This window comes from Coregonus clupeaformis, chromosome 31 (genome assembly GCF_020615455.1).
Source record: "Coregonus clupeaformis isolate EN_2021a chromosome 31, ASM2061545v1, whole genome shotgun sequence".
Lineage (NCBI taxonomy): Eukaryota > Metazoa > Chordata > Actinopteri > Salmoniformes > Salmonidae > Coregonus > Coregonus clupeaformis.
This window is the reverse complement of record NC_059222.1, coordinates 14,335,338-14,357,555: the sequence shown is the minus strand read 5'-3', so window position 1 is coordinate 14,357,555 and position 22,218 is coordinate 14,335,338. Positions and strand designations below refer to the sequence as shown.

At 42.3% G+C, this 22,218-nt stretch overlaps 3 protein-coding genes across 6 annotated transcripts; 1 reads left to right on the top strand and 2 right to left on the bottom strand.

Annotated features, from left to right (window-relative positions):
- Window positions 1-3,780: 3,780 nt before the first annotated feature.
- On the top strand, window positions 3,781-8,893 carry ppm1g (protein phosphatase, Mg2+/Mn2+ dependent, 1G). 2 transcript variants are annotated; one of them, XM_041858947.1, is made up of 11 exons: window positions 3,781-3,872; window positions 4,252-4,385; window positions 4,921-4,990; window positions 5,112-5,197; window positions 5,442-5,571; window positions 5,684-6,138; window positions 6,509-6,634; window positions 6,922-7,156; window positions 7,305-7,434; window positions 7,545-7,644; window positions 7,789-8,893. In XM_041858947.1, the coding sequence occupies exons 2-11, from the start codon at window positions 4,275-4,277 to the stop codon at window positions 7,975-7,977; spliced, it is 1,632 nt and encodes a 543-aa protein (XP_041714881.1). In that variant the 5' UTR covers window positions 3,781-3,872; window positions 4,252-4,274; the 3' UTR covers window positions 7,978-8,893. The 2 variants fall into 2 exon arrangements, with proteins under 2 accessions (XP_041714881.1, XP_041714882.1); XM_041858948.1 differs by lacking the exon at window positions 3,781-3,872 and adding an exon at window positions 3,892-4,009.
- On the bottom strand, window positions 8,894-22,134 carry si:zfos-1056e6.1 (uncharacterized protein LOC107988029 homolog). Of its 3 annotated transcripts, none has more exons than XM_041858951.2 (9): window positions 22,007-22,134; window positions 12,444-12,511; window positions 12,191-12,244; window positions 12,000-12,064; window positions 11,820-11,857; window positions 10,015-10,094; window positions 9,864-9,926; window positions 9,635-9,685; window positions 8,894-9,447 (listed from the first exon to the last, which is right to left on the bottom strand). In XM_041858951.2, the coding sequence occupies exons 2-9, from the start codon at window positions 12,465-12,467 to the stop codon at window positions 9,394-9,396; spliced, it is 429 nt and encodes a 142-aa protein (XP_041714885.1). In that variant the 5' UTR covers window positions 12,468-12,511; window positions 22,007-22,134; the 3' UTR covers window positions 8,894-9,393. The 3 variants fall into 3 exon arrangements, with proteins under 3 accessions (XP_041714885.1, XP_041714883.1, XP_041714884.1); XM_041858949.2 differs by lacking the exon at window positions 22,007-22,134 and adding an exon at window positions 14,245-14,703; XM_041858950.2 differs by lacking the exons at window positions 9,864-9,926; window positions 22,007-22,134 and adding an exon at window positions 14,245-14,705.
- On the bottom strand, window positions 18,813-22,000 carry LOC121547598 (solute carrier family 2, facilitated glucose transporter member 11-like). The gene has a single exon (XM_041858946.2). The coding sequence runs from the start codon at window positions 21,798-21,800 to the stop codon at window positions 20,130-20,132; it is 1,671 nt and encodes a 556-aa protein (XP_041714880.2). The 5' UTR covers window positions 21,801-22,000; the 3' UTR covers window positions 18,813-20,129.
- Window positions 22,135-22,218: the final 84 nt, after the last annotated feature.

Here is a 22,218-nt window from a genome sequence, read left to right as displayed (position 1 = left end):
CCCCAGTTTTCAACAGACATAAGGGACAAACCCATTTTAGAAGACTTTGGGGGTAAACAATGGCTGTTTAAAAATATATATAATTTGTTGTTTTTTGGTCTCTCTTTCTAGATTCACTTTTTAGGACATCAATTCGTCAATCAGTGGAGGCTCCTCGGAGGAGGAAGGGGAGGACCATCCGCCTCAGTGAATTTAATAAAAATAAAATAGTGAAACATTAATAAATGTATCCTTTTTAGATAAAACTATACTAAATATATTCACAGGTCACCAAATAATTGATTAAAACACACTGTTTTGCAATGAAGGTCTACAGTAGCCTCAGCAGCACTCTGTAGGGTAGCACCATGGTGTAGCCGGAGGACAGCTAGCTTCTGTCCTCCTCTGGGTACATTGACTTCAATACAAAACCTAGTTCTCACTAGGTTCTCACCATGGTTCTCACCCACTTCCATAGACATACACAATAATTATGACAACTTCCGGAGGAAGTCCTCCAACATATCATAGCTCTTACAGCATTGACTGACATATTGTCCACCCAATCAAAGAATCAGAGAATGAATCTAGTACTGAAAGCATAAACTACAGCTAGCTAGCACTGCAGTGCATACAATGTGGTGAGTAGTTGACACAAAGAGAGAAAAACAATAGTTGAACAGTTTTGAACAAATACATTTCTTCCAAAATTAAGGAGACGCGAGAGAGAGAGAGAGATATATTTGTTGTATTTTTATTTACTTTCACTTTCAATTGCGAATGCAAGTCAAGGTAAGCTTTTGGTTTTATTAATTTATTGCCACCGGGGCCCGCCGGTGTAACTGCTAAACTGCTTTCTGACTGTACACTGAACTGCATGATTTTAGCGGGTTTACTAACGCGTTAGTTCTAGTATGTTGACTATGACTCAGGGGCACAACTTTCACTGGGGATGGAGGGGACATTCTGAAATTGCATTTTTGTCACCTCCAGTTTTATCATTGAAATGTGATGCAAAATGAGGCAATGATGTGCTTTAGGACCATGCAGATGCCTCCAAGCGGTCAGGTAGGCTGTTTGGAGTGTTTATCCGACTATGTCCCCCCCACTTCTAAAACCAACGTTGCGATCCCTGCTATGACGTTACAATGATTTAGGCTGTGTGTAGCTGTTAGCGGTCATGATATGAAGGATTGGAAAGGTTTTTTGCTCCTGGTCACATACAGCTGATGTGTTGTGCACTGAAGTCCACAAGCGAAGGGAAAAAGTGAGAGGAGGAGAGTGCACAGATATTAATGATAAGGAATTATATATACAACCAGCAAAGTGAACGTGCTGTTTTTATGTGGCTGCTATGAAAGTAAACTGTGAAAAACGTTTCTTAAACAGAAGCAAACGGAACGAAACAGGGACATACATACCTGAATTTGTCCAATAGAAACTCTAATTTGCAACTGTTGGACTAATGATTACACCCTAGATCAGCTAGATGCAGGCAAGAGTGTGCAAGGCGGTATTGAATGTGTTAGTCTGTCACCTTGATTACTCAAAATTCTCTCGACCCGTGCACCACTTTCATTCATAGGCTAGGTTGTAGCAACCTCATGATGGGTACAGGGAAAATGTGAGTATCATGTAGTAGCCTAAACCTATCGATGTGACATTGAGCTGGGTGAATGGAATATGAATGACAGTCATTCAATATGCTGTAATTTTAAAAAATAAGACCATGCTCATAAAAAAAATAGTAAACAGCACCGAACGTCACTGTCGTCAATAAAGCAGTGTTGAAATAAACAACAATTTCCACATTACAAGTTACGCTGTGTCAAAACTAAAGGACAATTAGCCTACTTTACGGGACCTTTTTATAAGACTATATAAGTACTTTTAAAAGACTAACCACAAATGCATTCCATGTTTACAACTTTGTGTTGTTCTTGTGTAGAGATAAAGCAACGGTCTTTAAACACATATGACCTGCTAAGCCTCTAGCCCATAGAGATCCTATTAAATTACTGGAGGGGCTATGTCATAAACCCTCAAAGTTCCATAATGGGGCGAAAATGGCAGCCATCTTGGTCAGGGAGAAATCCACAACCAGTCTAATTGGAATGAATGGCAGTAGAGGCATAGGTGATGCATTTGCTGCTTTTACTTATGCAGTAAAATAAAAGTAAGGCATGTGATGTATCAGAAATGTGATTTTGAATGTGAGAATCAGAATCAGATCAATGTGACTCACACATTGACATTAGTATTTGTTACTCAGACATATCTAACTCCTACATGATGAAAGGCTTTGAGGTGTTATTGGCCACCAGCAGGTTTTTGGCATTCTGGCAAAAACAACCTGAGCACTGGTGTGTGTCTCCCCCCTGTGTTTAATGACGAACTAGGTGACCCCTTGAGGCTCCACTGACTCAAGTTTCAAGTTTCAAGTTTTAATGTCACATACACAAGTACAGTGAAATGCCTTTCTTACGAACTCAAAACCAAACAAGGCAATAATCAATAACAATGTATTACTAGAAAAAAAATAAAAAATACAATAAGTATGAATAAGAAATATAAAATACACAATTAAGTAAGTATACTATGCACAGGAAATAATTAAAAAGTCAGTTCCAGGGATACTGGAGTGCTGGAGCTAGATATGTATAGAGGTAACAGGATATAAGATAAACAGAGTAGCAGCAGCTTACATGTGAGTGGGTGTGCGGGTGTGTAGAGTCAGTATAAATGTATGTGCATATTATGTGTGAGTGAGAAAATGATGGAGTGAGTGTTTGTGCGTGCGTGTGTGTGTGTGTGTGTGTGTGTGTGTGTGTGTGTGTGTGTGTGTGTGTGTGTTGGAGAGACAGTGTGTGTGAGTGTGTAGGGCCCTGTAGCTATTTTGTTAGCTATTTATCAGTCGTATTGCTTGGGGATAGAAGCTGTTCAAGAGCCTGTTGGTGTCAGACTTGATGCACCGGTACCTCTTGCCGTGCGGCAGCAGATAAAATAATCTATGGCTTCGGTGGTTGGGGCCTTCGTCGATTTTCTGGGCCTTCTTTTCACACCGCCTGATATAGAGGTCCTGGATGGCAGGGAGCTCGGCCCCAGTAATGTACTGAGCTGTCCGCACAACCCCCTGTAGCGCCATGCGATCGAGGGCGGTGCTATTGCTATACCAAGCAGTGATGCAGCCAGTCAATATGCTCTCAATGGTACAGCTGTAGAACCTTTTCAGGATTTGAGGGCCCATGCCATACTTTTTCAACCTACTGAGGGGGAAGAGGCACTGTCGAGCGTTCTTCACGACTGTGCGAGTGTGTTTGTTCCCGTTCACAGGACAGGACAATCTACCCCGAGAGGAGGGGAATCTCAAATGTTGTAAAAGTTTAAGGAAAGGCTCAGTATTTGAAGAAAACTTACTCAATTCAATTTTTTCCTAAACTTTTTTTTATTTTTGTCAATGATCCTTTTTGAGTGTGCATAGGGGGTTAGAATAGTTACACAAAAACAATACCAGCAATACCAACAGCACAGGACAAGATAGCGGCAATAAATCTACTTTGTTTTCCCCCACCTACTGTTATGTATGCTTGGGTATTTATCCTCTCTTTCGTGTCTACTGATTAAATAACTAAACATGAATTTACGATACTGCTGCCTGTCGCCTTTTTTTATGTTAAAAGGAAAGGAAACGGGGAAACGATATAGGGATCCACTCCAACGTTTGTTGTCCACATTAGAAACGGTGGCTTTGGAGACACCTCGTGGACGTACGCGTTCTCTACAACTAACGTTTTGGCGCCCTTTCTGAACGCCCCTGCTCACAAGTAGACATGCGCACTTCTCATTCATCACATCGTTTCCGCTTCTCTTATGTATCCGCTTCTTTTTGAGAGGTCTGTTGTGTTTGCAGTTACACGTGTTGGTATTTTCCTGTTAAATGTTAAAATTGGGACTTTTAAGCCTAAACTGTTTTGATAGCAAGTATTATCTTCCGGTTGATGGTGTCCCATTTGCCTTATGTAGTTTACGAGTAAGAACGGTGTCTATGTTCGTTTGTTAGCCTAGCCAACGTTAGCTAATAGTCGTTAGATAGCCCTTTCAAGCTAGCAATAAACCGGCTAACTAGCCTTTGGCCCTTTGTCACACAATTGCAATGTTTATACTCTACTGCATGATATAAGGAACTGTAAGGTGAAGTTGGAGCATCTGTCTAATTAATTTTCATCACCTTGTTTTTTTCCTGCTACATCGGATTTTCCAACACCAACGAAGTTGAAACCCATTGTTGGTCCATCATGGGAGCTTACTTGTCGCAACCCAACACAGTGAAGTCCTCTTCCAATGGGGGAAACCAAAAGATGAGCTATGGCTTTGCGGCCATGCAGGGCTGGCGTGTCTCTATGGAGGTAAAATGGTCTAATCAAATTGCTAGCTGGATTGGATTCAGCAGCCATTCGTTGCCAGTGTATTGGCCAACTAGCTAGCTATCAGAGCTAGCTACCAGTTAGCCAGAATGCTAACGACATGATTTGGTTCAGACAACAATAAAAAATATTGTAGTTGTCAGTAATGGGCAACACGTTATCAAACATATAAAACTTGGATTAACTATATGATTCCAACCATTAAATGCGTGGCTTAATAACTACCGAATTCAACATTGACCAGCTAGCTAAGTTTTAGTTGCGCAGGAATACTTTTTGTTTGTGGCTAACCAGATTGTTGGCTAACTACAAAACGATGTAGCTAGCTAGCTTTCCTGTATGTATTGATATAGATAACTGTAAGATGGACAAGACTGGGCCATTAACGTTAACAATGCAAATGCATCCTAATACATTTTCACATTCAAGTGGCACTTGTCTGATTTCTATGATGTAGCTATTGTTATACTGCTCATAGAAATGGCATTCCATGAGAGGAACGTTTTTCTTTCAACAGGATGCTCACAACTGCATTCCAGAACTGGATGATGAAACGGCCATGTTTGCTGTGTATGATGGACATGGAGGTACTGTTCTTTTTATCCTGAATATTAACTTTTTTGAGCATACCTTGAACATATGTTATTTTTGTTAATACCGGATACTATTAAGTTAGTTATTCTAAGTAATCAGTACTTGCTTTCTCAGGTGAGGAAGTAGCATTGTACTGTTCCAAGTACCTTCCTGATATCATTAAGGAACAGAAGACTTACAAAGATGGCAAACTGCAAAAGGTGAGTGCAAGAATGCCTTTGGGGTAGGGAAGGGAATCCTCTTGACATGGACAATTGAACCTGTTGCATATATGTAAGATTTTATATAGAAGGCATACCCAATAAACAATGTGCAATCTCAAATTGTTAGAAGTGAGTAACTACCAACTTTGGTTTAAGTAGCTCTAGTATTTGTTGATAAACTCTACTCCATAACAGCATACATTTTGTCTTACGTGGGTGGATGCATGTCGATGTGTTTCAGGCTTTGGAGGATGCATTTCTGGCCATTGATAGCAGGGTGACCACAGAGGAAGTGATCAAAGAGCTTGTTCAGATAGCTGGCCGCCCACAAGAGGAAGCACCGAATGAAAAAGTGGCTGAAGAAGATGATTGTGAGTAGACTGCAGCAACTGACCAAGTGTCATATGTAGTTGTCATTCCTAGTGCTTTATTCAAAACAAATAATTTGTGATTCAAACCCATGTGTTCCTTTCCGTCTGTTAGTGGACAATGAGGAGGCAGAACTTTTGCACGAAGAGGCCACCTTGACCATTGAAGAGCTGCTTGTCCGCTATGGACAGAACCTCAATGCGATTAAACACAAGAAACTCTGTCCGGAGGGCAAAAAAGAGTCTGGGGAAAGTGAACCACATTCCCATGGGGAGAAGGGCATCAACGGGGAAGTGGAGAATGAGATGGACAGCAATCGGAAGGCCAAGGCTGATGGTGCTGGAAGTGCAGCTGGTGGTGCGGGATTCTCCAAGCTGCGGGCCTGCAGGAGAGCAGGAGGGGACAGCTCTTCAGTGGCAGGAGCAGCAGGGTCCTGTGAAGGAGAGAAGGAAACTGGGCCCTCCTGCTCCTCCTCAGCAGCTCCGGCTCCGGGAGACACCAGCTCCAAGTTCTTTGAGGACAGTGAGGAGTCAGGAGAAGAGGAAGACGAGGAGGGCAGCGAAGAGGAGGTGAGGAGGAAGAATTCGCCTTCAGGAGTTAAGTTCCTGTTACTCTAACTCTGGTGCACAACCCTTTGCCTGAAGAGTTACTGGGTATTCAGGCTTTTGCCCAAACACAGTTATTACACTCCTGATTAAGCTAATCAAGGTCCTGGTGAGCAGCTATTGGTAGAATCAGTTGTGATAGATTCTGGTTGGAGCAAAAGCCTGCAGAATGACTGTTCTCCGGGAGGAGGGTTGGGCACCTCTGCTGTAACTGTCATATTTGCTGTTCATAGATTTCCCCCACTGGATTTTTCAACAATTAAACCGTTTAAAACCTGTTTGTAATTGTGGAAGGAATGCTATGTGCGTTACTGATGTAATACTGTTTTTACAGGATGGCAGTGAGGAAGATGAAGGTGAAAACAGTGACGAGGAAGAGGAAGAAGACACTGAAGAGGGGGAGGACTCGGATGAAGAGGATGAAGAGATGTGCTACCCTGGAATGGACGGAAAAGAAGAGGTAGAATACACTCAGCTTAATTTAGACCCTAAGGGAAACTTAAACCTTGAATGGAGAGCGCTTTATTAAAATGATTTCTGAGTAGCCCTGGTTGTTGAAAGGTTGTAATGGGGCTTTTTGTGTCTATCTGAAGTAGAGATTACTTTCTATGCCTCACTAAATGCAAAATATTATTCTGGGATGAATCTCCCTAGCTGTGTGGTGGGTTAATCACAGGCCCTTTAAACTGAAGGCGGCTATTCTCAGATAAAAGCTCACTGTGGGCCCCCCCCGTATTTTCCCTCCAGCCTGGCGCAGACAGTGGCACTACAGCAGTGGTGGCTCTGATCAGAGGGAAACAGCTGATTGTGGCAAATGCCGGCGACTCTCGCTGTGTGGTGTCTGAGAAGGGCAAGGCCATAGACATGTCCTACGACCACAAGCCAGAGGATGAGCTGGAGCTGGCCAGGATAAAGAATGCTGGGGGAAAGGTCACCATGGACGGGCGTGTCAACGGAGGACTCAACCTCTCCAGGGCCATCGGTAAATTGATCCTCCTCCTGCATTTCCTAGCCCTGGCATTTGTTTTGATTTGAATAATCAGGCATTGTTTCCAGAAAAAAAAAACTTGCTGTTTTAAGAAAAGACATCAGATTGAAAGGACATAACTGAATGGCCTTTGTGTTTTCAGGCGATCACTTTTACAAACGAAACAAGGCCCTTGGCCCAGAGGAGCAGATGATCTCCTCAATGCCTGACGTCAAAGTGCTCACCCTCAACCCAGAGCACGACTTCATGATCATTGCATGCGACGGAATCTGGTATAGCTCGTTTGATCATTTTTTTTCTTAAATTAGGCCATACTTCAATAATCAATGTGTGAAATGGATCCACAGCTAAATTTCCCTTCATTAATGAGTGTCATCCACAGGAACGTCATGAGCAGTCAGGAGGTTGTAGACTTTGTCAGTCAGAGAATAAAGACTAATGCCGATGATGCTGCCAGGCCTCTATCCTCCATAGTTGAAGAAGTAAGATATTTCTTTATTTTTGTTATTATGTAGGGACACCTCAGTTGATGTACCTGAGATCCAGCACTCCTCTGTAATCATGACATTTCTCATTCTTTATTTAACAATGAACTAGCGCTCTCAAACTTTATTTTGTCTCTGTAGCTACTTGACCATTGCTTGGCACCTGATACATCTGGAGATGGCACAGGCTGTGACAACATGACCTGCATCATCATAACGTTCAGCGCTTACCCTGGCAACAGCATGGCCGACGGCACCAAGAAGAGAAAGCCTGAAGAGATTGTCCCAGAGAAGAACGGGAATGACAGCAAAAAGTCAAAAAGCGAATAGAACTGCCAACAAGTACAATAATAGCTCCAGTCCTTTTCACAAGCCAGAACTTTCCCATCTCTGAAAAGTTTAGACCATGGTCTCTGGGATAGGATGAGTTTTAGTTTAATGTCCCGAGACCGAAGAGAAAGTATAAAATAAAACGGCCTCTTTGTAATTATTGATTTTGCTTAACTGTCCCATTGGAAACATGTCCTGTGAATCCTAGTGTACTGTTTTTGTCACCCATGCCCTTTATGTATATAATTTTCAATATTTGTTGATTGAAGAAATGCATCTTTGTAATTGTGGATCAATGTGACATTTGGTGCATACTCTTGACACCATTCTGTAATTACATAAAAATACATTTTTTTTAAATGTTATATAATGTGACGAGTGACATCTTGTCTACTTTCTTTACAAGGACAATCACTGTTTGCATGAGGCAAATATCCCCTTAGGCAAAGAACACTGAAACTCCTCTCTTCAACAGTTCGATAGATTTGAAATGATTCAATTCATGTAACATTTTGTACTAGCTGTATTTAATGAATACGTTTTACATTCCTTGCATTCACAGATTCCCCCCCAACATTTGCCAACCTGCTCTGTTGAGTTATGGCCACTATGCTATTTAAATGTCTACCTTTGTCTCATGACTTGGTTTGCGCATAAAGATGGTGGCAACACTGCCTTAAATTTAATTATGGTCCAAGTTTAGCAAATGCTTTTGATGGATTTCGTAAAACTATTCATGGGACAAAAGCACCTCACTTCTCATGTATCTTTGTACGCTTGACTTACATGTCCAGTTAAAGGGTTAACACAACATATTTTAGTAACTTTTATTTTGGTACTTTTTGAGAACCTGAGTTTCACAGGAAAAATCCCATGAATTATTTCCCCCCCTAAATCAATAAAGTTGACACAAACCTCTTGTTTTTTTTATTTAATCAGTAATGGAGATGGCAATGTTGCACAATCATGTAGCAAAGCACTAAAGCATCATGCCAATAGTTTCATACCTCATAAGTGGTTTGGAACTAGTCTTTGTGTGATCATTCTACTCCCCTTGTCATGTTAAGGAGTGGAATGATTGCACAAACAGACTGGTTGGTACCCAGGCTAGTTGGAACTACTGTTCCCAAAACACTAAACTCAGTTTTATTTTTGGGGGTGAACAAAGTTTGTGGCGAAAGGTTGAAAATGTTTTCCCAAGTATATCCAACAGCAAATCTAATTTCTATACCACTCAAACTATCTTACATTTTCAAGATATGCTACACTACAGATAAAATCAGATAATAGAATGTCATAATAGGTATACATTAACCAGATTTACCATTGTTTATCTGCTCACATGGGAATGGTAAAGTTGACAGTATAAACAAATGGAAAATACATAAAACACATGTTGGGCCTAGGTGTTTTCTTCTACCACATAGGGGTTCTGATGAACATCCCCATCCAGCTGTGAGAATCAGCCATCTGAAACATAATAATTGCATCTATATAAAACACAATCTGAATGCAACAAAGCAAGTTGACTGTTTGTGGTACACACCTCTTTGTGCTCGATTCAAGTAAACCCTCATCCTATATGCAGTAACAGAAAATCAACATTCATTTAAAAAAAATTCTGCCTATATTTGTCATAAGCAATACTTATGCTTACCTGCATTCTTTTATGAAGAAATCTCAACTGTTGGTTCATCAACTCTATTTCCTATTAAAATAAAAACATAATTCAGCCGACATGCATTTACATGTATGATGATACTATGGTTCAATATTTTACATTTGAGTCATTTAGCAGACGCTCTTATCCAAAGCGACTTACATTAGTGAGTGCATACATTTTTATACTTTTTTTTTGTACAATATGATGGATTCTTATTATATACCTGATAAATTTTCTCATGACGTCTTAATTTAATCTGAGGAAACAGTTCTTCAAGTCTCACTATCTGAAAAAATAAATAATAATAATGACAAATCAATGCTTATTGCTCTCTGAATTATGAATATAGAAAGCCCTTAGAAATATTGTCTTACCCTTCTAACAACACTCTGTAGTCTTGTTCGCATACTTTTATTGATTACTGTCATGGCAATGGACCTTGGTTTTGGAATGACTGAGAATCAACAAATACACCACACAACATCAATCACGCATTCTAACAAGAAGGGAAACAACATATATTTGAAATACTGTATAATATACAGTGAGCTACAAAAGTATTGGGACAGTGACACATTTTTGTTGTTGTTTTGGCTCTGTACTACAGCACTTTGGATTTGAAATTATACAATAGCTATGATGTTAAAGTGCAGACAATCAGCTTTAATTTAAGGGTATTTTCATCCATATCCGGTGAACCGTTTAGAAATTACAGCACTTGTTGTATATAGTCCCTTCATTTTAGGGGACCAAAAGTATTGGGGCAAATTTATTTACATGTGTATTAAAGTAGTCAAAAGTTTAGTTTGGTCCCATATTCCTAGCATGCAATGATTACATCAAGCTTGTGACTATATACTTGTTGGATGCACTTGCTGTTTGTTTTGGTTGTCTTTCAGATTATTTTGTGCCCAATAGAAATTAATGGTAAATAATGTATTGTGTCATTTTGCAGTCACTTTTATTGTAAATAAGAATAGAATATGTTTCTAAACACTTCTACATGAATTGTGAATAATGATGAGTGACAAAGTTATAGATGCAAAAATATCATACCCTCAAGACCTCTCACCATTTGGGGGGGAGGGGGTATGATATTTCTCGCTCATCATTATTCACGATTCAATCAGGATTATCCATTAATAATGGTAGCATCCACATTCATGTAGAAGTGTTTACAAACATGTTCTTATTTACAATAAAAGTGACTCCAAAATGACACAATACATTATTTACCATTCATTTCTATTGGGCACAAAATAATCTGAAAAACAACCAAAACAAACAGCAAATGCATCTAACAAGTTTGTAGCGTCACAAGCTTGATGTAATCATTGCGTGCTAGGAATATGGGGACCAAATATTAAACGTTTGACTACTTTAATGCATATACACTGAGTGTGCTCTTTCCATGACATAGACTGACATATAGGTGAATCCAGGTGAAAGCTACAATCCCTTATTGATGTCACGTGTTAAATAAACTTCAGTCAGTGTAGATGAATGGGAGCAGACAGATGAAAGAAGGATTTTAAAGCTTTGAAACAATTGAGACATGGATTGTGCTTGTGTGCCATTCAGAGTATGAATGGGTAAGATAAAATATTTAAGTGCCTTTGAACGGGGTATGGTAGTAGGTGCCAAGCGCACCGGTTTGTGTCGAGAATGGCAGCGTTGCTGGGTTTTTCACACTCAACAGTTTCCCGTGTGTATCAAGAATGGTCCACCACCCAAAGGACATTCAGCCAACTTGACACAACTGTGGGAAGCATTGGAGTCAACAATGGCCAGCATCCATGTGGAAAGCTTTCGACACCTTGTAGAGTCCATGCCCTGACAAATTGAAGCTGTTCTGAGGGCAAAAGGTGGGGTGCAACTCAATATTAGGAAGGTGTTCTTAATGTTTTGTACACTCAGTGTATAAGTGAATTTGTCCCAATACTTTTGGTCACCTAAAATGGGGGGACTATGTACAGAAATTGAATGAAAATACCCTCAAATTAAAGCTTACAGTCTGCACTTTAACCTCATAGTCATTGTATCATTTAAAATCCAAAATGCTGGAGTACAGAGCCCCCCCCAAAAAAGTCACTATCCCAATACTTTTGTAGCTCACCGTATATCTGTTATTTTAATGTTATTTTAATGTGAAATGTGAGGATATAAGTTAAATGTGTACCATGCTGAAAGATTGTTGCCACTTCCAGCACATATGGCCTATGAATCAGAATATATTGACATTAATGTTATGCACTGATAGAATGAATTACTCTTGAATATATATATTTTTTACATTATGCAATACACATTTTAGAAAATGATTGGCTCACAGTAACATACTGAATGTTGCAGTACTTACATGTGCTTGCTGTTCACAGGTATAGAGCTGTTGAATGGAATCAGACAGCCCTTGTGGTTTCTTATCTAGAAATATGCCATCATTTGGTAAGGGATACATTATAATAGTGTCAGTCAGTTTACAGTACATGGTACAATCTTTTAAGAATGATTTTTAAGAATCAGAACTTAATAAAAATAAATATGGCATACCTTAAATGTCTGTGTCACATTAGCAGAATTCAATCCAAACGAATGTGTTATGATCTTGAAGGAGAGAGAGAAAGAGAGAGAGAGAGAGAGAGAGAGAGAGAGAGAGAGAGAGAGAGAGAGAGAGAGAGAGAGAGAGAGAGAGAGAGAGAGAGAGAGAGAGAGAGAGAAAGAGAGAGCGAGAGCGAGAGAGCTATTAGTACCGGGGAGAAACCTGACCTGACAATTTGGCCTACTGCTGAACCACTCTGCTTACCTGTTTAACTGTAGTGGCCTCCATTCCCTTTGGAATGGTGATCTCTTGCAATGCAATGACTCTGTCATCTGGAATAGGAGGAACACATCTAATTTGTAATGGATTCAACTTTTTTTATGTGTGCAACTGCAAGAAATAATCACAGATGGTTTATAATGTGAAGCCTTGATAGGGGGCTTCCATTTAATTTCAAGTAGCCTTGCTGGCTATCATTTCTCAGTGAACTGTGCATCAACGCGGATGGCCTTTTGTCATGATGGCCGAACAGTCAAATCCACCTGCTTCCAGCTGGCTGAAGTTGGGCTGGAAGCATGTACTTCATTTTCATTATACTGAACAAAACTATAAACACAACATGTAAAGTGTTGGCCCCATGTTTCATGAGCTAAAATAAAAAATCCCAGAAATGTTTCATATGCACAAAAAGCTTATTTCTCTCTTTTTTTTTCTCCCACAAATGTGTTTATATCCCTGTTAGTAAGCATTTCTCCTTTGCCAAAATAATCCATCCACCTGACAGGTGTGGCATATCAAGAAGCTGATTAAACAGCTTCATTACACAGGTGCACCTTGTGCTGGGGACTATAAAATTCCACTAAAATGTGCAGTTTTGTTAAACAACACAATGCCACAGATGTCTCAAGTTGAGGGAGCGTGCAATTGGCATGCTGACTGCAGGAATGTCCACCAGAGCTGTTGCCAGAGAATTGAATGTTCATTTCACTACCATAAGCCACCTCCAACGTCGTTTTAGAGAATGTCCAACCGGCCTCACAACCACAGACCACGTGTAACCATCGTCTGAGACCAGCCACCTGGACAACTGATGAAACTGTGTTTCTGCACAAACTGTCAGAAACCGTCTCAGGGAAGCAGATGGCAGACAGAGTGTATGGCGTCGTGTGGGCAAGCGGTTTGCTCAATGTTGTGAACAGAGTGTCCCATGGTGTCGGTGGGGTTATGGTATGGGGCAGGCATAAGCTACGGACAACAAATACAATTGCATTTTATCGATGGCAATTTGATTGCAAAGAGATACCGTGACCAGATCCTTAGGCCCATTGTCCTGCCATTCATCCGCCGCCATCACCTCTTGTTTCAGCATGATAATGCACAGCCCGTCGCAATTCTTGGAAGCTGAAATTGTCAAAGTTCTTCCATGGCCTGTATACTCACCAGACATGTCACCCATTGAGCATGTTTGGGATGGTCTGGATTGACATGTATGGCAGCGTGTTCCAGTTCCCGCCAATATCCAGCAACTTTGCACAGCCATTGAAGTGGAGTGGGACAACATTCCACTGACCACAATCAACAGCCTGATCAACTCTATGATAAGGAGATGTGTCACGCTGCATGAAGCAAATGGTGGACACACCAGATACTGACTGGTTTTCTGATCCATACTCCTACCTTTTTTTAAAGGTATCTGTGACCAACATATGTATATCTGTATTCCCAGTCGTGTAATCCATAGAATAGGGCCTAATTTATTTATTTAAATTGACTGATTTCCTTATATAAACTGTAACTCAGTCAAATCTTTGAAATTGTTGCATGCTGCGTTTATATTTTTGTTCAGTGTAAATATTTAGCGCTGCCGTTTTTATCTTGGTAAGGGGGTAGCTAGATTTGTATGTTATTTCAGCTGCAACCCACGACTAGCACGAGCTAAAATGTAACTCAGACTGTTTCTATGGAAACCGGTGTAAACACACAGCGTAAGGAGCAACAATTAATACAAAGACAACTAACGTTTACGCAACTCCAACCAAAATGATTAATAAAAAAATAGACCAACCGTTTTCATCAAGTCTCCTCAGTGCAATCCAAGCTTTTGATAAACTTTGCGAATTATCACAACTGATATTTGTCATTTTATCAACGCAGCGCTGGCCAAATCAAGCTTTTTACATCACTGTCTTGGAAGCCCGTGTTATGATACTGTTGATTTGTCGCCACAGAGGTTTGTTTACGTTTCTCCCGTTGTGGCTAGAAGGAGTAGGCCTACAGCTTCATTGACATTTTAGTAACTGAGCTACAGGGGACTACCTAGTGGTCGCGTTGGGGACAACAGTTGTTGACAACTGTAGCGTTGAGGCTAAGCCTCACCCTAACATTAACATCATTCTCCTAACCTACTACGTTAATTCACCTCGTTAATTCACCTAACCTGCCCTGTAAACAAACCATCTGTCGCGACAAATCGTCTGTCGTTTCCGCAGTGGGTGGGCTCTGAACCTTTGAACTACCAACCTCTGAGATGCCAGAAAGAATGCACAAGAACAAAATAAAAGTCCCGCGATTAAGATATAATAATACAAAAAGAATACAATGGTCGAAATTCGTAACAATTTACTAGAAAATGTTAGCAGACATAGAATATTGTTTAACAATATTCAAATAAGGAAAATAGTTAATAGCCTTACTATCACAAATAACATGATGGCATTGACTATTAACAGCATCAAGATGAATGACTACTAGATATTATGATAACAGTAATACAAATAAAACTTTATTTATAATGCTACTCAAATGTTTTTTTTGTAATTATATAATATAATCAACTAGAAAATACTTTAAAATCCCAGTGTTCAGACCATTCATATTGCACTGTACAGTTCACTGTAAAATTACACTCAGTAGCACCTTTAGTATTCAAATCACTGAGTTTCCACACCCAAGGTCGTCATTGCTATTATTGTGGCCATTTATATGTGGACAATAAGTTGAAATGCAATCTGTCCTTTGGGGTTAGGACCAGGTCCCCTCCATGGGGGGACTCCGGGGGGTAGGCTGCTGCCACAGTCCAGGTCTGGATGAAGCACAGGAGCCGGGGGTTGGCGTCCTGAGAAGCAGCCCATCTCAGAACTGCAGACCTGGGGAGAGGAGGAAAGAGAGAGGAAAGAAAAAAAAAGAGAGAGGAAAGATTCAGACAAAGAAAACGCAAGATATATGAGGTCTGGCTTTGCATGCAGTCTCTCTGTGGGAGGATCCACTTACCTCGGTGTGTGTGGTGTGTTTGTGTTCTATGTTGCTTCTGTCCGCCCTGCTCTGCTCCCAGTTGCAGTAGCACGTTGTCTCGAGTTTCCACAGTATGTGGGGTTTAAAGTGAACCACACACACCCAGGAAGGCCTGCCCGCTCAAAGACCTCTGCATCACGGTTGACAACTCTATGGTGTCCCCCTCCCAGAGTGCAAAGAACCTCAGCGTGACCCTGGACAACACCCTGCCGTTCTCTGCAAACATCCAAGCAGTGACTCTCTCCTGCAGTCATGCCCTACATCATCCTTAGAGATTTTTTTTTTTTTTACAGATAGCCAGGGGCACACCAACACTCAGACATAATTTACCAACTAAGCATTTGTGTTTAGTGAGTCTGCCAGATCAGAGGCAGTAGGGATGACCAGGGATGTTCTCTCGATAAGTGTGTGAATTCGACCATATTCTGTCCTGCTAAGCACTCAAAATGTAATGAGTACTTTTGGGTGTCAGGGAAAATGTATAGAGTAAAAAGTAAATTATTTTCTTTAGGAATGTAGTGAAGTAAAAGTAAAAGTTGTCATATAAATAGTACAGTACAGATACCCCCAAAAATGACTTAAGTAGTATTTTAAAGTATTTTTACACCACTGCCTTCAGGCTATGCTCAAACCCTACACCCCAACCCGAGCACTCCGTTCTGCCACCTCTAGTCTCTTGGCTGTGTCACCCCTACAAGGGGTCAGCTCCCGCTCGTCCCAGTCAAAGCTCTTCTCTGTCCTGGCACCCCAATATTGGAACGAGCTTCCCCCGGACGTTAGGACAGCAGAGTCCCTGCCCATCTTCCAAAAACATCTGAAAACCGACCTCTTCACAAAGAATCTTGATTACATCCCACAGCGACAAAAAAATACAAATAAGACTTGCACTTCCTACTAACACTGACTTTGCTGATTACTTTGAGAAAAATGTACTTACTACAACTGTGATATGTGGTTGTCTCCTCTAGATATCTTAACATGAATACGCTAACTAAGTCGTTCTGGATAAGAGCGTCTTGCTAAATTACAAAAATGTACAAATAAATAAATATATGTCATATATATGTCTATGGTGAGTGTAGGCACCTGAGCTGAGCCATAGGACAGATTGCCTTATTGAATCATTCTTGTAACAGTTGCTCTCAAGACACCGTAGATCAGGATAGATTTCTTGTATTTTTAAATATCATTGGCATCATTACAGAAATGGCAAAGAGTACAGCATGCAGTATATTATAGGTTATATATATATTATATAGTTGATATATGACGTCAAAAGATTGCAAACGATTGTTGGATTGTCATCAGCACTTGTTTCAGTGTAACACTTAATACATACAAAGCAAGAGTTGCAAATAATTGATGATGAGTCATGCTTTGGTTTCATAGAGTTTCTTTGTCATGCTTGAAAGCGCATAGATAACCTTTGGGTACCCAAGAGCAACGGTAGGGTGGACCTGATACCAAGGAAGGGTTTACTCAGCGCAATGATGCCACCTAATGGACATTCTGGATAGTCATTTAAATAGTCCGCTCGACATTATAGTCTATATTATGTGTTTTAAGTGTTTGTGTTGTGGCATAAAGAGTGAAAATAGCTGGTGATTTCCTGATCAAACAGACAAAATAGGATGAAAACACATAATCCAACACTCATTTTGGTCATAAATAAAACATGCATTCAATACTGTAAACATACAGTATAATAGTGCAAAATCATTATTCAAAATCATTCTTCATTATAGGGCTGATCCCATTTAGTCGACTGGTCGATTAATTGGCCGAATGGCTGTTGGTCGACCGAGATCACTTTAGTCGAGCAGTAGCAATTACTATAAAAAAAATGTTCATGGTGCACAAGACACCTGTCTGATTGGCTCCTGTCTCAGTGGACTAATCCATTGCGGAGGCCAAGGGGATGGCACAGCCCATCACTCTAAGACATGTGATACTGAAATTGTATATGGTTATATTATGTACAAATAAATGGTGCAACACTAATAAATCTAATATTATTTCATAACAAATTAGTTTTCTCCCGCGTTGGATACGGTCGCTGCATGCGGTTCTGAAACGATCTTCAGTGCGCCGTAGAATTGGCGCCTTTCCCTATGTTGCTATGTGCATAATAGCAAAATTAACCAGCATATTGGGATTGAGAACAATGCGGCGGAGGCAGCAGCAGAAAATTGAGGAGCGAGGAAACTCAAATTTAATTAGGTCTATAATCAATAACCTAACTGTTAAATGTGCCTGGCTTTATAAATCATCCATATATACAGTATATCTACAGAAATAAGACAGATATTGCTTCTGTTGCCTGTTTGAGTGTTTGTTTAATAACCTACTGATTCCATGAGCACCACGTCTCATGCAACGGCAAAATGTTGGCTAAAGCAATTTCACAGATTCGGCTGTTTTTAATCTTTTCTATGCTGTAATAAAGGCTTCACCATTTTTTCCCCGTTAGAACAAACTGGTATTACATAGAATTTATTTAGTGTTGTTTACACTGTTCCAAACAGGCAGAAAAATAATACTGTAATCTAACAGCACCGGTTTGTCACACATAATATGCACGTAGCTCTCGCTCCTACACACTCCTTTTTCTTGATCTCCTTCTTATTGTTATTATTACAATTATTATTATGATGATCATTATAATAATAAGTAATGTCGTTATCATTAATAGGCTTTGTATTGTAACCTTGTATAACCACCATCGAGCTGTAGGCCTAAGAGCGCGTCCTGTTTAGTCTTAATGCCGTAACTTACTTAGGCCTATATTTCAATATATATGCTACTGTATCAATCAACCAATCATTAATTTGATCATGCCATCACACAGCATACGAGACATTCATGCTTTGAAATGCAATCAAGAATTTTTGTTTTACAATTAAATAAAGGGAGCTTTGAATTATTAGCCTAAACAATAAATAAACCGCAATTCCCGAATGAATGCAACTGTTTTTAGTCTGCTGTAATAAAGGCTTTATATATTATTATTTTCCCATTAGAACAGACTCTTTGGTACACTTATTTATTTAGTGTGGTTCCAAATGGTTAGAAAAAAATATAATATTGTAATCCAACAGCAACTGCTTTGCACACATAATACTCACGCAATGCTTGCGCCTATACCCTCATTTTTCTTGATCTCCAGTAGTTTCCACAACTAAGTCAAATGTCTTCCACAGATCTGACTTCCCCTTTCCCTCCTGAGCAACCAGCAAACATTAGCCCGTTTCGAGTTTCTTTTACACGTCCTCTGCATCCATTTTGCTGGTCGACATTACTGTGTTCTGAGTTTGTTATAACCAATTTATTGATGTGATTATGATAGGCTATAGGTCAGGCCCTATTTGTCACATGCATGCGATGCTTACATGTTTCACGTAAAGAGAGCAAGGGTTGTGGGAATAGGGAATATTTTTCGTAAACAAATTAGGGATTTCGGTAACAGAACTTTTCAGTCAGAAACAAGTAACAAACTAAATGGCTGAAATTATGTTGCAGTTTCAGCACGGACAGCGCAACAAACACTTGCTGTGCTGTGGTGCCTTTTCGCTGCAGTAGGGAGGAGAGCGAAACAACGTGCGCTAGTCACACAGGCACTCAATGTCTTTTTTTTTTAACACAGTGTGACCATCGGACTCTTTCGAGTCATTTTTGTGTGAAAATTATTTAATCAAACAGTGTGCTTAAAGCATCGGACAAGCTCAGTGCATATGTAGTTGATTTTACTCAAACACATACGGTGTGTGTCTATATATGGAAAAATAAGTTTAAAAAAATTATACCAATGAATTGTTCGAAAGAACAGGATAGCTCTCGGTCGACCAATATTTCTTTTTTGTCGGGGACAGCCCTAATTTGTCATTATAACAGCAGTCTTGATTACAGTGAGTTCATTAGGAGGTATAGGCTATTTGGTTTAGGGACCAAGGCACCACATTCATATCACATAATTAAATATCATTAATATAATACCCACCCTCAGACCCCCGTACTGTCCCCCCCAGGCTCTGGGTCTAGGCGGTGAGAGAGAGAGGCTCTGGGTGTAGGGCGTTGAGATAGAGAGGCTCTGGGTCTAGAGTGGTGAGAGAGAGGCTCTGGGTCTAGGGCCGAGAGAGAGGGGCTCTGGGTCTAGGGCGGTGAGAGAGGCTCTGGGTCTAGGGTGGTGAGAGAGAGGCTCTGGGTCTAGGGTGGTGAGAGAGAGGCTCTGGGTCTAAGGCGGTGAGAGAGAGGCTCTGGGTCTAGGGCTGTGAGAGAGAGGGGCTCTGGGGCGGTGAGAGACAGAGGCTCTGGGTCTAGGGCAGTGAGAGATAGAGGCTCTGGATCTAGGGCGGTGAGAGAGAGGGGCTCTGGGTCTAGGGCGGTGAGAGAGGGGCTCTGGGTCTAGAGCGGTGAGAGAGGGGCTCTGGGTCTAGGGTGGTGAGAGAGAGGCTCTGGGTCTAAGGCGGTGAGAGAGAGAGGCTATGGGTCTAGGGCAGTGAGAGAGAGGGGCTCTGGGTCTAGGGCGGTGAGAGAGAGGCTCTGGGTCTAGAGCGGTGAGAGAGGCTCTGGGTCTAAGACGGTGAGAGAGAGAGGCTCTGGGTCTAGGGCGGTGAGAGAGAGATGCTCTGGGTTTAGGGCGGTGAGAGAGAGGGCTCTGGTCTAGGCGGTGAGAGAGAGGGGCTCTGGGTCTGGGGCGGTGAGAGAGAGGGGCTCTGGGTCTGGGGCGGTGAGAGAGAGGGGCTCTGGGTCTAGGGCGGTGAGAGAGAGGGGCTCTGGGTCTAGGGTGGTGAGAGAGAGAGCTTTACCCAGCTGATAATGCTTCTTCATGGGCTCAGCCCCCTGCTTCACTGGGCACTTCTTCAAAGGATTCCTCCTATCAAACGCTGCTGTGATCTCAGCCAGTGTCCTGCCCTTGGTCTCGGGCAGTGTGAGGCCCACAAACAGAGAGGCCGCCACACAGACGCAACAGAATGGGATGAAGCAGAACGCATCGAGGTAACTCACTATGAACGGAAAAGCCATGCCTACTATCAAGAGGTTGATCCACATGAGGGACCCAGCCACCATGTAGGCCGCGGGCCGAGCTGTCTGGTCAAAGATCTCAGCAGGCAAGATTCCCGTCACCCCGGCAGGGCCCATACCGAAGCTGAGGATATAGCAGAACACACAGGCCATGCTGAGATAGGGCATCCCTGGGACAGAGTAGCCCTGGAGAGTCAGGGCCAGGGTGAAGACCAGCGCCCAGACCGCCATCAGGGCGTATCCACCACTGAGGAGCATCTTGCGGCCCACACGCTCAATCAGCAGGTTACACACGGCGGAAGCAGTGAACTCGCAGGCCCCCGTGCCGATAGACACATACTGGACCTTCTCCACAGGGATCCCTGCTGCTAAGAAGATGTACGAGGCATAGAAGTAGATGGAGTCGTTACCACACAGCATCATGGCGCTGCTAGCAGCCATGACAGTGCGTAGCTGAGGGTGGAGGGAGCGGTTGGAGAACAGGTCCCAGGGGGTCTGACTCTTGGCTGTGGCCCCGCCGGTGTCAGCCTGCTCCTGCAGCATCTCCTCCATCTCCAGGCTGAAGTCGGCCCCACCACGGAACCTTCCCAGAGCCCGGGCGCACGCCTCCTTGTTTCCCCGGTCCATGAGCAGGTAGCGGGGGCTCTCAGGGAACCAGGGCAGGGTGAGTAGCTGGAGGAGGCCTGGGAGGGCGTTGCTGGCCAGGAGGTAGGGCCAGAGGGGCTCGGTACCCAACAGCTCCGTCAGACCCACCACCTGGCCCAGGAAGATCCCGAACGCAGTGAACACGGCCGAGGAGAAGGCCACAGCGCCACGCAGGTGTTTGGGGGCGCTCTCTCCGAAATACATGGGCTGGACGTTCATGCTCACCCCAGCGTTGACCCCTGCTAGCAGGCGGGCGAGAATAATCATCTCAACGGACCTCGCCGCCCTGCTGGTAAGGGCGAGGACTGCACCAAGGAACAAGAAAGAGTTATTGAGAAGTAGTGAGTTCTTTCTGCCACAGCGGACAGCCATGGGTCCTGCCAGAAGAGCCCCGGTCAGGCCACCCAGGGAGTAGGCAGACACGATCACGGTCCACAGCAGGGTCACCTGGGAGGTGTCCAGGCCGGTTCCCCAGCGCTCCCAGTATGTGTCATTGATGAACCTCTGGATGTGGCTGGTGGGGGCGTTGATGATGGAGAGGTTGTAGCCGTACTGGAAGGTGCCACCGATGGCAGCGGAGCACACCGTCAGGGCCAGGGTTCTGGAATTGCCTGCTGGCCTATCTGTCTCTGTTTCTGTGTCATCATCCTCTCTAACATTCATTTGCAAGATTTGAGACTGTGTTGATTCTAGACACACAGTAAATAAAGTAATCTACGAGCCAGAACGGCCGATATGGCAGGCCAATATTTCACCTGTTTCTATAGCGTGAGGGATCTTTACTTGATAGCTACTGGACAGGACGCTAAATTCTATGCCCAAACGTAACTCGACCGTCAGAAAAATAAGAATTAAGGAGGGAGTCTTACCATCTTGATGGAACTGATTCACAACTTTGGCACAGAACTACATTTATATTGAAAGACTCTGATTCGGGATGACGCTAGCTACTGTGTCCCCTTGAAGTTGAAGGATATTGCCAATCCGGGTACCTCGATGAATCGGAAATCCAGAATACGTGCTTGCCAATCAAAACGCAGAATACTTTGTGGTGGGCGTGTTCCTTACTTGTGACGCGAGA

What these genes read in the sequence shown, in the direction of transcription:
- si:zfos-1056e6.1 (XM_041858949.2), bottom strand. Translation starts at nt 14,320, where the DNA reads ATGACAAATATCAGTTGTGATAATTCGCAAAGTTTATCAAAAGCTTGG. An exon ending in ATGTGACACAGACATTTAAG is followed by an intron (nt 12,065 to 12,190) that starts GTATGCCATATT and finishes GCATATTTCTAG; the next exon opens with ATAAGAAACCACAAGGGCTG. An exon ending in GTCATGAGAAAATTTATCAG is followed by an intron (nt 9,686 to 9,863) that starts GTATATAATAAG and finishes TTATTTTAATAG; the next exon opens with GAAATAGAGTTGATGAACCA.
- LOC121547598 (XM_041858946.2), bottom strand. Translation starts at nt 21,800, where the DNA reads ATGAATGTTAGAGAGGATGATGACACAGAAACAGAGACAGATAGGCCA.
- ppm1g (XM_041858947.1), top strand. Translation starts at nt 4,275, where the DNA reads ATGGGAGCTTACTTGTCGCAACCCAACACAGTGAAGTCCTCTTCCAAT. An exon ending in AAGATGGCAAACTGCAAAAG is followed by an intron (nt 5,198 to 5,441) that starts GTGAGTGCAAGA and finishes GATGTGTTTCAG; the next exon opens with GCTTTGGAGGATGCATTTCT. An exon ending in GAATGGACGGAAAAGAAGAG is followed by an intron (nt 6,635 to 6,921) that starts GTAGAATACACT and finishes TTTTCCCTCCAG; the next exon opens with CCTGGCGCAGACAGTGGCAC.